This window comes from Convolutriloba macropyga, chromosome 2 (genome assembly GCF_964194025.1).
Source record: "Convolutriloba macropyga chromosome 2, txConMacr16.3, whole genome shotgun sequence".
Classification (NCBI taxonomy): domain Eukaryota; kingdom Metazoa; phylum Xenacoelomorpha; order Acoela; family Convolutidae; genus Convolutriloba; species Convolutriloba macropyga.
This window is the reverse complement of record NC_134469.1, coordinates 63337040-63353764: the sequence shown is the minus strand read 5'-3', so window position 1 is coordinate 63353764 and position 16725 is coordinate 63337040. Positions and strand designations below refer to the sequence as shown.

Genomic DNA, 16725 nt, shown 5'->3' with positions numbered 1-16725 from the left:
AGAATATAATGACCGTAGATAAGTATTTTGTGGATTAGGCCGGCATTCGGAAATTGCAGTTTCGAATCTGAGTGGCAAAACAATTCCGGCCTGAATCGTAATGTCTCACCACTATTAGCTGTTTGAAAGCGCTCTGGAGTCTCCAATCCTTTCAGTGTCGAGGGTTCTCATTCGTGGAGGATTTTGTTGTGATCTTAACAGTCCTTTGATTCAATTTTTAAACCGAAATATTGGCCGCTATTTCTATTGATATCCTTTTGATCAGCAAATATTGTTTGGTGGTGTTTCTTGTCGACCATTGCTGCTCTATCTTTCAACACTGAACAGAAATTTTCCTTCTCAATGTCAGCTGGATCTTGTAAATGGTTATGAGAGGTACGAATCTCCATCTGTTCATTGCGTAGTCTTACTCTGCCATTGCATTTTGTTATACAACAGCGCTAAGAACATGCGCCGGCGAAAAGTTGGTGGTGCCTAATATAGCCATATAGCAACTTCATTTGTGTTGATACTATGGCGCTAAACTTTGCGAGAGACTTATATTTGCTCCTTAATTAAAACAGGTTATATCATTTTGCTGACTTCTCTAGGCTAGTTTTTCTCTTCTCTCATTCTGCTAGAAGTGAATTTGAACATCAGTTGCTCAGCAAAGCAATTCAAAATGAACCCAGTCAGTATAAAAAATTGAAGTCAGAAATAGAAACGGGATAAACCCATAAAGCTCAATTTTAGATGCCCGCTAATTGAACTTCGTTCCTATAAGTCTTAGTTACCATCTCTTATGCTTATTGGTATTGATAGTAGCCCCTGTGGCCTCTCTCTAAGAAACAGAAGTATGTTCAACTACGAAACACCATCAAAATACATCGGACTTAAAAAAATGTTTTTGTACAAAAATCTTCTATCTTCAATATCTTCAATATCTTCTATTCTTTCAATCCCAATCATGCTTATTGGAATCAACGGCGGCTATTTTCCGGCAATCTGCCGGGTATGTTCAACCAGTTTTGCTGTCTAATGCTGATTTTTTTGTAAAAATGGATTTGAGTAGTGTAATTGCGATAATAACTTTTGTAAATTAATTCTCAGAGCCGTTGTCTTTTAAATAATTGGGACTGTTTTCTCTCGTAGTATTTCGCAGTTAAGGGCTATTTTGTCTCGGACTGTTTTGCCCGGACACGGTATTAGTGACTCGGATAAATTAAATCTTTCTTTCCTTTCTGTTAACGCTTAAAAAATCTGATTATGAATAAGATTATACACTGATTTAAATCCGCCTGGGATTGATCAGTGAAAAAGCTACACTGATGTCGGTGATGATGATTACACGTTAGTTGCTTGTTTACTTTTACCATCGACAATATTTGATTTTAAATTTTTTAATTGTCTTGATTCTGTTCCAAGCAGTTATTATATCGGAATGGTTTGACCTTGCAATTTTTTTCATGCAATGCATCTTTTTTTGTCGTCTAACTAAGTTTTGTACATTCACAAGGGTAAGCCGCTGAGCTCAATTAATCCTCAACCCATAACTTCTGGTTTCAAAATGTTCATTTTGCGGCTTTGCGTCTTCGATCAACCGGCTGGTCTTATTGCATGAGATTGATTGATAAGCCCAATCAATTGATAACCATATAATCAACCTTGTTGTGCGAGATATTGCTTTTTCAGATGTGAATCAAATTGTTCTAATATACATTTCAACCATTACCAGCTGTTGCTATTCTCAATCATGCAACATCGGGTTTTCTCTTATCTAATTTTTGTGAGCAATTCGAACCAAATTATAAGCTTCTTTACAGTCAGTAACACTAGAAAACTTAAAAGCAGTGCATGCAATTGACACTACAATGGCTTTTCAGCTGCCATGTCACCTCTTGTGGCTCAATCGCTTATGGGTGGAGCCGCTGCTTTCTCTAAATTGCCACCCGGAATAGGAGTGGCGGCACCTGCAGCACTGAAGGGTATCGCGCCTCTTCTGTGTGCACCGGGAGCAGGCAATAATGCTGCTTCTGTTCAGGCATTGATTAGTCAGCTGCAACAGGCGTCAGGGACCTCGGCGGCCGCAACTTCTCTGGGCTTGAACCCATTTGCTGCAGCTAACCAAGCTGGCCTACAGCAGCAAGCTCTCAACTTTAATCCGTTAGTTAGATTTTTGTCCACTCGAGTCCCGAAAAAATGGGGCATTTTTTGCTTCAATAATTGTTGACTTGCTGTTAAGAATTTACTGAAATTTACAGAATTGTGCCTTTTCTGTAACGTGAAGAAGTGTTTTATTGCCAGTAATGAATTTTCAGAATACATTTCTATAAAGCAAGAAAATTTCCTGACCGTTAGGCCTAGAGATAATGGCAAAATACTTTTACGGGACAATTAAGAGATTTCACGAGAAATTGTGAAAAGTGGGAAAAATTTGGAAGTTTCTGAGCTGAATTATTGTTCAAACACTTTTTGTCAAAATCAGAGAAATACATATGCGAGGCCGGCTTTTTTAAGTTTAAATTTTTGCTTTTGTGTTCGCATCGTAGCGAAAAAAAAGAAACATCTTTTTTTAAGCCGTTAAAGGATTTTTTATAAAATACCGCAAATTTTATCACAGATTGAAAAAGGGGAGCATTTCAACTCTTAGAAGCTTTTTGAAATCTGAAAACAAAACAAAGTGAAATTTTATTTCGTCGTTATCAGAAAAACAGGTATTGAAAATACAAATGACGAAAAATAAAAAATCTATAATATTTTTAATTGCTCTCAAACGAAGTTTGTAGCAATTATATTAGTCCTGTCGGCCTTTTTTTATGCAGTTTTCCGCTTGACCGATTTTTCGTCTGACGCTTTTGACTTTTCGTCCTCAAAAACGGGATAAACAGGTAGCGCCCAGTGGGCATTAAGTGCTCTTAGATCGTTTCAGCTCTGTTTTAGCTCAAACTGTTTTGGAGACTTAAACTAATGGTGTGAAGGGCGGTTCTTAGAGGTTGAAGACACCCCCACTGTTGACCCCCCTCCCCATTATTGCCCCCACCCCCTACCACGTTGTTGCCCCCACCCCACTTTTGCCCACCCTCACCCTCCCCGTCAGCCCCCCGGTGTACTCCCCCACACCCCTTCACCGTGGCTACTGACGAACAACCGAGCGCTAAAAACCCGCTATTTTATACTAATTTTCACACTTTTTTCAAGTTTTCTGAAAATTTATGTCATTTTTTGAGATTTTTAGGTTCTAGGTGTCAAGGAACCTCCTCTAGAGTTTTATAATAGGTTACCGCATAGCTTTTAGTGATAGTGGAATGGTTTCAGCATTTTAACATCACGAAATTTAGCATTTTCTTGACAAAACGTGCAAATTTTTTCAAGTTTATGACATTTATTGTTCATTATTCACGTCTTTCCAGACGCAGGGGCCAGAAAACGTCCTTATGGGTTTGATAATAATTTACTGAAAAAATTTTTTTTGCCATGGTTTGTCATTCAAAAATTAAATTACAAAACTTTAGCAATTTTTTTGATAAAACTTTTTTCAAGTTTTTTGAAAATTTTCGTCAGTTTTTAGGTTTCTCTGGCCTCAAGGGCCGACGAACCTGCTCTAGGGTTTGACAATAGGTTACTGTATAGTTTCTAATTGTAATGGAATGCTTTTCATGATTTCAAGGCCACGAATTTTAAGCATTTTTTTTACAAAATTTGCTATTTGTTCAATTTTTTGACATTGATTGTCTTTATTCAGGTGTTTGAGCCTAACAGAAAATCTCCGTTAGGGTTTGTACTCAGTTATCGGAAAATTGTTTTTGGTCATGGATTAGTCTTCAACTTTTTTTTATCGCAACTTTTAGCAGTTTTTTTATGCAACTAGCAATTTTTTACAAGTTTTTTGAAGTTTTTGTCATTTTTAGGCTTCTCCAGCCTCAAGAGCCACATAATCTCCTCTAGGAATTGATTATAGGCTACTTCATGGCTTCTAATTGTAATGGGATGTTTTTCAAGATTTTAATATCAGCAAATTTTAGAAAATGTTTGCAAATTTTTTTAAGTTTTTTGATTTTTATTGAATTTTTGTCATTTTTTCTGGCACCAGGGTCCTAGGGATCTTCTCCAAGGCTTGATAATAAAAGCTTGATTTTATAAGCTGTCTAGAATTAAAAGAATGATAATCAATCTTTTAATGACTCCAGCTTTAGCTGTTTTTGATATATTTTTAAATTTTCAAAAGTTTTATCATGTTCCAAGTTAATGGTTCTTTATGAGCCAGTGAAACTATTCAAAGCTTGAAATAGGGATAATTGATAATCTCATGAGACAGTGAATTGGTTTTGAGGATTTTAAAATCTTGAATTCTAGCAACATTTTAAAATTTGCAATTGTTATCAAAGTGTTTGAATTTTTTTGCTCTTCGAGTTTAACGATCATTACTGGCCAACGAAGCTTTTCAAGTCTTTCAGATTGGTTACTTGACATAACTCCAGAGACAAAAATTTGTTTTGAACCTTCATACTGCAAAATCTGGAAGCTTTTTAAAAATTTTTCAATATTTTGCAAATTTTTAAAATATCAGTTATTTGATTTAATTACTAACAAGGCTAGAAAACTAAAAGTTACAGAGTCGAATCAATCTAGAGCCAGCCTCACTAAACCGTGGCTAGCTACTAACAAAGCCAACCGCTCACCGGTTGTTTGAGAGCAATTCGCCCGACGTTAGTCGGTTTTGATATAAATATTTTTCTTCGCAAATTATACCAGCAAAGCGATAGCTGAGGCTACTATTGCCCTTCCCTTGTTTTTTCCTTGTCGATAGGATGTTTGTTGCGACCATATGACGTCACAATCACTTAAAATCTGCTTTTTGTTCATTCGTTAATGCTATTTCAACTGAATTGCGTGTGACGTCATTTGTCATTCTTAGCGGAGAGTTTTTTCTCCTTCTCGTCATTAAATTTAAGGGCAGCTTATAGGAGCAACAATAAGTTATAGAGATTCTTAATCAAAATATGGCATCTCCGCATTTCAAAAAGTTTTTTTGGTCTGTTTTATAGCCGCGAAGCGATAGCGGCCATTATTGGGGACATCGTAGTTTTTTTTTTAATTCGTCGTCTCCATCGATGATCCTTGCGACCTGACTTCGTGGAATTGACTTTTTCAAATTGTTATTTCTACTGGTTTGCAGTTAAAATTTGTGTGCATGACGTCATTTTTGCTTTTAGGTCAATTGCGTGATTTACCTCACTCAAAAAATGAACTTTTAATTTTTATGAACATTTACTAGTTAAAGGTCAATAGTGTGCATCGATGTAGTGCCACACGATTAATCCCTAATTCTTCACTATTAGAGTCTTGAGTTTTTGATTTCGAATACTAATTTTGAAAAAGCTCCCTTCGGGCTTTTTTCTTATAGAGCGAATGTGCCTCATAAAAATTATAGTCCGAATCTAACCAAAAAGTCTAGTGGTTCATTAAAGGTTTGGTGGTCTGTATCTTTCTATCTTATTTCTTTAGTTGCTTCAATTCCTGGATGGCCACAAGCGTCTATCGGGGCTATTTTCCGGCAATCTTATGGCTATGTTTTTTTTACTCACTTTAGATTTACGAATCTATTGTGCCTATTTTCTGGCAATCTGCTAGCTATCTTTTTTCTCCGATGTCATCAAAGCAGAATTTTTCAATTTCATCCTTTTTCTTCAGAGCTCCTAAATGTTTTTTTTTAAATTTTGAATATTCTAGTTTTTGCTGTGTTTTTTTTTACCTGAATGTGAATCCATTTGAACAACTTAGGAGACAATTTTTGTGGAGAACGAGCAAGAGATTAAAAAAATTGAAATACTTTACTAATCTTTGTGCTGATTTTTCTGGCTTCCTGGACAAACTATACTCTGTGCAAAGAAGGGCCCCTATTTTGCAGTTTATTCGATTCATGGTGGCAGTATTTGAACATATTCAATTCACAGAAACAATCAAACAAAACTTCTAAAAAAATAATTTTTGCCGTTTTTTGCAGGCACTTACCCTAAGTGCACATCCCTGAAATTTGACTGAAGTGAGTTGCAAAAGCTCTTTATTCTATATTCTGTTGATTGTTCCTGATGCTGCAAATGGATGTCTAGTTTAAGCTCTCAACGGGTTTACAGTTTACACTTTAGTTCACTTGACTGAAAATTTGCAATAGTCACCTGTAAATATTTGCTTTCTTTGGCAAATAAATAAATCAAATGGAATATTTCTTTGGAAAAGCAAATTTCTTTAATTTTCATTCAAATACATGACGTCTAGTTGAATTGATTACATTGCGGGAAAATGTTTCAATCTGAGCTGCGGAAAATCGACTGTCAGGACTTTTTCGACTCGGAACAAAAAACTTATTGACAAGCTTGAGACGTATGCTGGAACATTCGCTGCTACGCAAAGTCTCGCGCGAGTCATCTCGTTGTTTCATATCTGCTACCCTATTGCTTGCTCTTTTGACATGAACTACAAAAATAAGTGAAATTTTTTTGTATTTTGCGATAGATAGAAAAGTAAGCGTTGAGCAACTTTTTCAATAAGTAGAATTTAGAAAAATGTTTTTTTTCAATAAATTTAGGCTTTCATGAACTGTGTTTTTCTCTCATTGTCTGAACATGCTGCTAACTAATCATTTATTTGCTTCAAATTTTGCAGTAGAACTCTATATAAGGGATGATATATCATTAAACGTAGTCATTGTCATGAAGTTTTGTATATAACTTTATTTGACGTGACATTTTGAAACGCCCCAGAATCCTTTGGACTATGTTTCTCTTTCAGTTTAATCGCTGCAACTGGTGGAATCAATTCGTCTCAAGCTGCCCTTCTTGCTGGTAATCCACTCTTTTCAAATGCAGCAGCCGCTGCTGGCGCTCCTGTGAACCACGGATCACAAATGGACATCCAGAGCCTTCTTGGAGGTGGAGGTGCCGCAAATCAGCTGACAAACCCGTTGCTGGTCAGCGCATTGACTGGTGGTGGTGTTGCTAGTGCTGGGGCTCTGGCGGCTTCCAGTGATGCATCTAATGCTCTTGCTTTAAATGTGTTGGGAGGACAGCAACCAAGGGGTTCTCTCATTGACAATTCTTCAATGTAAGTTTTTGTAGTAAAAAATAATATTGGTTTTTTGAACCTTTGAGTATTATAGCAGTACTTTTTTGCCAAATTTTAGGCGCTTGAACAGAAACTTAGCAGCTGTGGGGAATCATATGCCTGCTCAGCAAAACAGTGGTAACCAACTGAAAGACCAGCTATGTGCGTTGCTGCAAGCGTCTCAAAATAACTCACAAATGGTATCCTCTGCTAACAACACTCCCCTTCTTTCCTCACTCACTAATGGGTCTCAACTGGCGTCTAACGACATTTTGGGAAATGCGAGTGACACTTCAATGCTTGCTCAAGCTCAACTACTTCTCAACAGTCAACAGCAAAATAACCAAGCTCCCAGTCAGCAGCACCATCAGCAAATTTCAGCTCATCATCAACAGCAAACGCAACACCAGTCCCAACAAAGTCAAACCCAAGTGTCGAATGCCAACAATATGAACGATTTGCTTATTCAGCAGCTGAGTGCACTCAATAACCAAGAAGGCAACGGCTCATCTGCCTCCGCATTAACCGGATTGAGCAGCATGCAAAAAGCTAATCTAATACAGCTCATTCTTGGGTAAGTAGTTTGATGTTATTACTGCACTAAAATGTCATTGCTTTCCACATACGGATTTTCAAAGGCTTTAATTACTGCGATAGCGACAGCTGAGCAGAGCTATTATTGTCCTTCCCTTGATTATTTTGTCAACCCGATTTTGTTGATTATTTTGCTTGACAATTTTGCGCTTTTCTTCTAGAACATTCTTTGACTTCTCAAGTGTCTTTTTCACGCTTTCTTTCTTCATTTTTGAGCGATCTCTATTGCTTTCACTCCGAAGTAAAAGCTTGTTGCTAATATAAATTGGTTGCAGCAGAGCAAGAATAAGGTTCTGATGGAGCAGTTGGAAGTGATTGGGGTCACGGTTCGGGATGTAAATGGTTCCAATCACGGGCGGGGACAGAATTTTTTGCACCCATAAAGAAAAATTGATCTAGGCTACAGCCCCTGAATTAACAGCCACAGCCTCGCCTGTCGTTCAAGAGCAATTCTTCCGACATTTGTCGGTTTATGTCTCTTAGTTAGTTTCTAAGTTAGTTGATGTGCACGAGAAAGTACGGACAGATAACGAAACCAATAAAGTCTACTTTACCAATTGCCCCAGAAAGAAAGAAAGAAATAATTTTGTTGCTGAATAGTTATAAATAAACAAGCAAAGTGGACAAATAACGAGATGAGATCGATCTTTATCAATTTGCCCAATAAATTATTGAAACGATGACTTGATATACGTTCGTTTACAGTAGCACATGTTCAACATTGTTGTTCGCTTCAGTTAAAAACGAATCTAATTAGCTCATAGTTCGACACCAGATATACTCTTCAATTTATAACAGAAACTTGTCACTTCAGCTTTCTCTCTATTAGCGGGAACCCTTCTCGGGTACCCTTCTCTAAATTAGCGGAATTATCTGCATTACTTTTAATTTGTTATATAGTTTGGCACCTATAGAAGTAGCATTAATCAAAAGATAAGAAAAGTTGAAGGTATTTCAACGGAAATATCAATATTACTTAAAATTAGAAATCAAACTTCATAAGTTCCTCAGTATCTACCGAATGAGATTTGATTCCATGGCAGAACGCTTTTATTTTAGTGTTCGAAGACTTATCAAGCGACAATGAATTCCGATTATCTTCAGTGTATTGTACATTGAAGCACCATGTAGTATGATTGAGCGTCTGTCTATTTCCGTATTGTGACATGGTTCTTACAGCAAGTCCAGATTTGATCTTCTCAAATTCCGCTCACAAGTTTAAATAAGTTATTACAAAAGGATTATATATGTAGTTTTATTATTGTTCCGACCCCACTTGTGGGGGGGGGGGAGGAACTATATACTCAAATGGGTTTTTTTGTTCCGTGAATTTTGGCCGACCGATATATTCATCGTAGAGAAATTGCGTGATATCATTAAAAAGCTCGTCCAGCGTAGAATTCGAAATTAAAAAGATTTTTTTGACTTTCGTTTTTTTTTCGGGGAGTTATCGAGGTTTAAAGTTTCATGTGAACACTGGATATTTGGTTCACTTTTGTTCACTTTTACCGTAATTTTCGTTCGAATTAACGTTTTTTCTACGAAAAATTTAATTCAAAACTAGATTTCACGACAAAAAGTAAATCAATTTTAGGTTTTTAATAGACGAAAGGAGATAATAAAGACTATTTCTAGTCTTAGAGGGAAGTTTAATATATAAAAAAAATTCGATTTAGGTTTGGGAGCTCTTTTTTAAGAAAATTTTGCAATTTTTATGTTTTTTCAAGTCACCTAGAGACTACCAAACACTTTTAATATCGAAGTTCCGTTAATGACAAACCTCTTTTACGATCAAATGAAGCCCAATGAACAAAAAATTTGTTTCGAAGGTATCGCTCATGTTTTTTTTGGACTCGTATCTCAAATTTCGTAATTTCAAATGAAATTTTGATTTATTTTTTGAGGTTTTACTAAAGTTTTATAATCCTATGGCAACAACTTGTTGACTAAAGGTGCAATAGATATGCTAATGAGCATTAAGTGAACCTATCTAGTGCTGTGAGTAGACAGATAATGGCTGTTAAGACTTTGAAAACAAATTTTCGAAAGTTTTTTTAAAATCATTAAATCATAAACTTATTTTTGTGAACTGTAAGTTCGTCTCAGTAAAAATAGGATTGAACTCCTTCATACCACTGCAACATAAGTTGATCTCATTGGCGGCTTTATCAAATAACTATTGGTTATACGTCTTCAATGCCACAAGATTTCAAATTTTTTTAAAAAATTTTTTGGACATTTCGTTTTATAGGTTCATTTTGAAATCTTATCACGTCATCCTAATATTGATGGCTACATCTTCCTTTAGTGAAGACGTCCATAGGATCATAGATAAAACTTTCTGAGAAAAAAGTATGGTTTAAATGGCTTCAACACGTTCTTCTCCCATTTTTCTAAAGAAATTTTGGTTTTTGCCTGTATTTGTTGTTTTTTTTTCATAGTCATAAGACATATTGTGATGTCTTATTGATTACCTAGGCATCATTAACATCCTTGTATTCACATCTTGGCATAGCTGAGCGTATCATTGAATTCCTATGAAAGCTTTTGAGTTTAATGGCTGTTAAGACATTAAAAATATTTTTTTATTTTTTTTGAACATAAATCAATCTTAAGCTTATTTTCGTGGATTGTAAGTCAATCTCGGTAATGACAGAACCGCTTTTTTTCTACATCAGCAACAATTTATCTGGTTAGCGGTTGTCTTCTAACTATTGGTTTTTTTTACTCCGGTGCACGAGTTTTCATAATTTTTATAATTTTTGGATTTTTTTTTAGTAATTTTGGTTCCTTTTGAAATCGTATTACATTATCCTAATATTGATAGCTCCCATTGGCTTAGTGAAGACGTTCAATGGATCGTTGAAAAAGTTTTCAGAGAAAAAAGCTTAAGGTTTAAATAGCTTCGATACTTTCTTCTCTCAATTTTCTACCGAACTTTTGGATTTTGCCTGTTTTTGTTGTTGTTTTCATAGTCAATGACTTGTTGTAATGTCTTATTGATAAATTTTGAATGACAAACATCCTAGTTGTCACATCAAGCAGGCATAATTTAGCGTATTAAATGCATTCCGTTGAAAGCTCTAGAATTTTTTGACTTTGATACTATGGGTTTTCTCAAAAATTTCGTGGTTTTGATGTATTTTTCTTTGCCATACGACTTATTGTGATGAGTTATTGGTGTCACATGAATGAAACCTATGATTGCTATTTCATCGAGGCAGAATTTAGTGTGTTTAATTAACTGAAAATGTAGCATTTTTTTTAAAATTCAAACATCTATTTTTGTTATCTCCATTTGGTTGACAATTAAGTCAAAAATGTAGATGAGCTCGGGTCGGAACATCATGTGCGAACGCACATTAACGAGCCGCCTTGTTGCCTTTAAAATCATTGTAAGGATTTAATATATATCTATTTCTTAAACCGATAATAGAATATGCCTATGTGACTATGAAATCAAATCTTGTTTTCTAGTTCTATACCTAGATACTTCAAAACAGGTTCTATTTCATTAAGTTCATCTTTCAATTTTAAACAGGATTGGAAGTATTGGGTCTGAATGTGAGTTGGACAGTTTTTTTAAGTTCTGTACCAATTTTGCTCAAGCCAAAAACTTGATGTTTTCATGATCCGGTTGAATATTGTGGAAGGGTCAATTTATATAGCTTCTAAGATAGTATCACAAGCGAAAAGTGATGTCTTTATAATTTTTAGACAGACGGCAAGTCGTTAATATATTTAACAAAAAGAAAACTTTTACTTTGATTCCAATATAGCTTTGGCATCAACGTTTTCAAAATAAGAGTAGAGTCTCTTATACATTAAACGTTCATACATTTTACTATATACACTAAATAATGATATAGGACGGTAATTATTTTCGCCTATTTTGATCCTTGAGCTGGAAAAATGCCCTTTTGACATGAAAGATTTTTAGAAACTCAACGTATTGTGAAGTTACAGATTTGCAAATTCTGCCGTTTTTTTAAGATATTGCATACGTGCTAAACATCGGTTGACGATTTGTTATCCAGCTTTAAAATTGGTGATCTAACTTCAGCAACAGTAGTTTTGCTGTGGAACATCGATGATGCTGCCGGTGAAATGTAGGCTCTGAATTTCAGCACAAATGTTTATGGACACGATGCCGAATTTTAAAAAGAAAAGCCTATTAAAGGCGATTCCATTGTTCAGTTCGGTAGGATTTGATTTCAACTCTGAAAATGATGACAAAATTGGGAATTTAACTTTCGTTCTATTTGTCACGCAAATATCATTTAATACTTTACGTTTATCTCGAATTTAGAACTCAGGAATTGAATTTTTGAAAGAAGGTATGGATCTTTTCCGTTTGTGCCCCCCCAGTACGTTATGCGCCCCCCAGTTACAGAGCACGTGCCATTACATAGTAAATCACTATGTAAAAATATTGCACATGCGTCTGAGGGGTGCAAATAATATGCGCCCACTAAGCGGGGGGGAGGGGCACAAACGGAAAAGATCCGAAGGTATATTTTCGTTTGATAACTGTTACTTCTCTGTGCAAGTTTGTACGCGATCTTTCAAAGGCTCTCAGAGAAGCGGAGGTTATTAAATCACTGAGAAGATTGCCTAGAGCTTTACTAGGCTCTAAGTGAACAAATCATCGAAGCTGCAGACAAAGAAGCATGGTGTGAGGGCCACTTTTGTTGCGGTATAGACCCCCCTCCATCCCCTCCCCACTCAACACACCCACCTTCTCATTGTACCCCTCGATTGACACACCCTTTGAGACCAAGTTGTTTGCGAGCAATTCGCGCTGTCTTGTTTTAAGATCTTCGCGATATCGCAATTAATTTGTGACAATATAAGTTTCATTAAAGGCTCGCAGCTGGCTTCAGTTGTCTTTCAAGTGCTTGGAGTGCTGAACCTACTTGGAAGGCCTAAATTCAAGAGTAATGGTCGTTTTTTGTAGTTCTCGAGCCCAAAATTGTTCATTTTTTACGTCATATTTTGAGTTTGTGTTCGATGGGTAACAAATTAACCATTCGTGCTATATGTTAATATTAGCAACTTTTTGGTAAAATTTCATTTTGCAATTTTAAAGATTTTTCCGAGTCTTTGCTTTTTATAGATTTTTTTAAATAGCCGCGCAGCGATAGCTGGGGCTATTATTGGCCTTCTCTTGGTTTTTTTTATTTCGTCGTCGCGATTTTTGTTATGACCATATGACGTCACAACCACTTCAAATCTGCTTTTTGTTCATTCGTTCATGCAATTTCAACTGAAGTGCGTGTGTGACGTCATTTTTCGCTCTTAGTGGAGCGAGTATTTTTGTTCATGCGCGTGATTAAATTTTTGGTCACACTTGACTTACCTCACTCTCAAAAATGACTTCCTCACTTTGAAATTGACTTTTATTTACTTTAATTCAAAGAGATAAGGTCAAATGGGTGTGTGCCACTCTAAATGAAGGTTATTGGAAAGCAGCTAATAGAGGCAGCAAAAAAGTATACAGATTTTTAATCAAAATATAACATCAGCCTTCAATGAAAAGAGGAATTTTTTGGTCTCTTTTTTACTGTTTTCTTTTTGAGACTGCAGATCTACGAAGCTATTGCGGCTATTTTCTGGCAATCTGCCAGCTATGTTCAGTTTTTGCATGTTTATTCATTTCGCGGACAATGAAATTTTTCAGGTCTTCAAAATGGGTAACTGTCTAAGTTTTTCAGTCAGTTTTTTGGATTTGATTTCAGGACTTGTCCTGCTTTGCTTTTTCAATTAGTACCACCTTCAGATCTGCGTTTTGCTTGAAATGGCACGACTTGTTCAACTCCTGATTCGTCTCACTCACTGTTTCAGCTGAATAGAATTTAACTCCTTTCACTCATTGAAATACGCAATGTAGTGAATACGGTCAAGGTCGAAGTCAAAAGAGCAAAATAAAAAAAATAGGATAAACGATCAAGCCGGTCATTAATTGATAGTACATAGGGTTATAAAGTTCATTAGAGCGATTAGTAGCTGGCATTAGTATTAAGAGTAATAACCTTCAATGTAGAAGCTGAATTAAGTTTGATTTTAGATTCTAACTGAGTATGCACGCCAAATTTTGAACAATTTTTGGCAGTTTAACTAGTTTGTCAATTTTTATCTTTTCTGCTTTAATGCCGCTGTACGTCAAGTGTGGCTATTTGATGGCAATTCGCCGGGTTCGTTTCTTCATTTTTATCTTCGCAACTGGCGATTATAGCAGGCCTGTTCTTACGACTTGAAGAGGAGTGTTAGTGGAGCGTTTTTTGATCGGTAGTTTTGGTATTTGAAACAAGCAGTGAATGCGCATTTGAATGAAAAATCAAAATTTGAGAGAGCCAGAAAAGGAGTAAAAAATTTTTTGTTAAGCAGAACAAAATCTTTTGATTACTTGAAGCTTTATCTCAGCAATTTTTTTTTAAGTTTATTTGAAGGCGTTTGTCTCAATTATCTAAGCTGGTAATTTTACCTTTGGAAGCTTTTTTACTCATCTGAAGCCAAAAATTACAAATTAAAATTCAGTTTTAAGTTTCTTCCGTTCTGTCAATTTGGACAATTTTTTGTAGGTATTTGTCTTCTTCAGTATTTTTTGGGAAGTTAGCGCTTGAAAATAAATGCGCTTGCAAGCAGTTTTGGGCTTATTTTGATTTAAACATATTTTTCGTCTGTTTTGTGCTCAGATTTTTCTTGTTCGGTGCATAATTTAGAGCTGTTACATGGGGCTAATTACAGGAGGGGGAAATGAAAGCTAGATTGGACACCTTTCACTTAAATAATTGATGCAATTTCAAAACTTTTATTGAGCTTTTTCTTTGCATTTTTATTTATCTTTAAATGGCGGAAGTTATTGGGTGGTTTTCCCTAGAATAGTAATCGGGAAGTTGTTCTTAGCATAATTATAGATAATTTCTTAAGCCAGTATTGCTCAGAGTGTTTGTCCTTCTTTCTTTTCCTGCTTGTTGACTTTTCTGGGATCTGCTGGTCGTTTATTGAATGACACTAATGTGTTACACAATAGTTTGTATAGCAATAGCTGTGTTGGGGTTGCAACTTGCTGAAAAATTTTATCAGATGCGTTTTTATTCTCTGATTTTTTAGCTTGTTATTTTGTTCTGATATTTTTCACAATTAATGTGATTAATTGCTCTCGACCGAAGTTTGGAGCCATTCTCTTAAACGTTTTGGTCTTCTTTATGCAAACTTTCTTTCTTGGTCGATTTTACTTTTCGAATAACTTTTGCGCCCTTGACTTCTTGCGTTTTGCGCGGTCTAATTTTCTCGCTAATCCAGAATTTTTAATTATGTTGCGCCCGACTAATGATTTTTACTTTCACGAGAGAAAGCCTTTCGTTGCTATTTGAACTTGTATATAAAACACTTTTTTCCAAGTTGTTAAATTGATTTTTTGACTATTTCTTAGATGATAGTTATGCCAAAGTCCATCTTCAATTTGTCTCCGGAATTCTTCCGGCAAAGTTTTTGTGCACTTCGTTGAGCAAAAATTTTTATCGCTGGACATTAGTTCAGTTTGTTCAACCTTTTTCATGAAGTATTTTCCACTTCTCTATGCTAGTTTCTCTTTTCTCTCATTATGCTCAAGTGCTTTTCAACAGCAGTTGCTCAGTAAAACAATCCAGAATCAACAGAGTCAGTATCTGAAACTGAAATAAAAAATAGACGGGATAAACCCTTAAACCCAATTTCAGATGACCGATTTTTGAACTTCGTTCTTAGGGTTCTCAGTTAGCGTCTCTGATGTTTTTTTGGTATTGATTCTAGCCCCTATATCGTCTCTCTCTCTCTCTCTCTCTCTCTCTCTCTCTCTCTCTCTCTCTCTCTCTCTCAATTGTTCAATCCTAATCGGGGTTATGGGAATCAATTGCGGCTACTTTCCGGCAATATGTTGAGTAAATTTTGTTTATGACAATCAGTTTCTTACTTTTAATCTTGGTTGAAGCATACCATTGCTGATTTTTTTTTAACTTTTAGTACTAATAACGGATCAATGAACCAACAGCAAATGTCTCTCCTCTCATTGGCCACTGGAATCCCTCTCTCCAATCTCTTGGCCTCCAATCCATCCAACACAACCAGCTCCACCAATCCGACCAATCACAGCTCGCGAGATTTGACAAATCAGGGTGCTGAACAGACTTCTGCTACAGTGGCAGTTAACAGTGCAATCAATAGTGGAAATAACAGTGCTTCTCAAGTATCGGCTAATAGTTCACAACTTGTCAACAACAATAACCTGAACGTCGCTTTGATGGCTGCGGCTCTCATGAACAAAGTGTCGGCAGGAGTTCCAATTTCAAGCAGTGGCACCGCAGTTGTCAGTTTGACCGATGTGCAGAGGATGGCAACCGGAGACACTGCTAACAATGCTGGCACTGCTGCGGGTGTTGCTGGATATCTGGCTAATAATCGTACCACTGGGCCGCCCCGGAATGTACCAGTAAGGAGTGTTATTAATAGCTGCGAAGCGATAGCGAGGCTATCATTGGTCTCATCTTTTTTCCGACTCCAAGGGCAGTTTCGTTGATTTTCCGTTTTTTCAACCGGTTAATTGTCACTGAAACAGGATGTAAAACTGAACGTGAAAACAAGTGTTTAAGTTAATCCGCTGAACAGAAGTCAAAAGAAGAGAGAAAAATAGAGCGATCCATTAATTTGATTGAGAGCGAAAAAAGTAAGCGTGACAAAGTTTTCCCTGAGCGAGTTGATTTTTTACTCACATGACGCATTTTCGAAGCAGTTTTTTAGTTTTAACCTGAGTTTGATCAGCCCAGCGGGTCATTTCAGCATAGATTTACGAGTATTGGGAGTGTTTTGACCGTTTTGAGGGCATAATTAAAGCAATTTTGTCATTTTGCAGTTTGACATTTTGTATCGATTTTTGAGTTCTTATTCAAGTTATTGAAGTTTTCAGTCTACAGTGACTTTTTTCGTTGCAGTTAATGTTTTCGGTAGATGTCGTTATTGTTTACTTTTTTGGATAATAAGTTATTTTTCTATTAAATTTTGTCAACTTGCCGT

The 16725-nt window shown here is 36.1% G+C and overlaps 1 protein-coding gene across 3 annotated transcripts in view; it reads left to right on the top strand.

Moving 5' to 3' along the window:
* The window catches only part of LOC142334592 (uncharacterized), an 80541-nt gene that overhangs the window by 59165 nt on the left and 4651 nt on the right, over positions 1–16725 (top strand). For all 3 annotated transcript variants that reach the window (XM_075382750.1, XM_075382748.1, XM_075382749.1), the window contains 4 exons: positions 1863–2142; positions 6769–7080; positions 7160–7654; positions 15679–16144. In XM_075382750.1, coding sequence (XP_075238865.1) covers positions 1863–2142; positions 6769–7080; positions 7160–7654; positions 15679–16144 — 1553 coding nt within the window. The remainder of the gene's footprint in view (positions 1–1862; positions 2143–6768; positions 7081–7159; positions 7655–15678; positions 16145–16725) is intronic.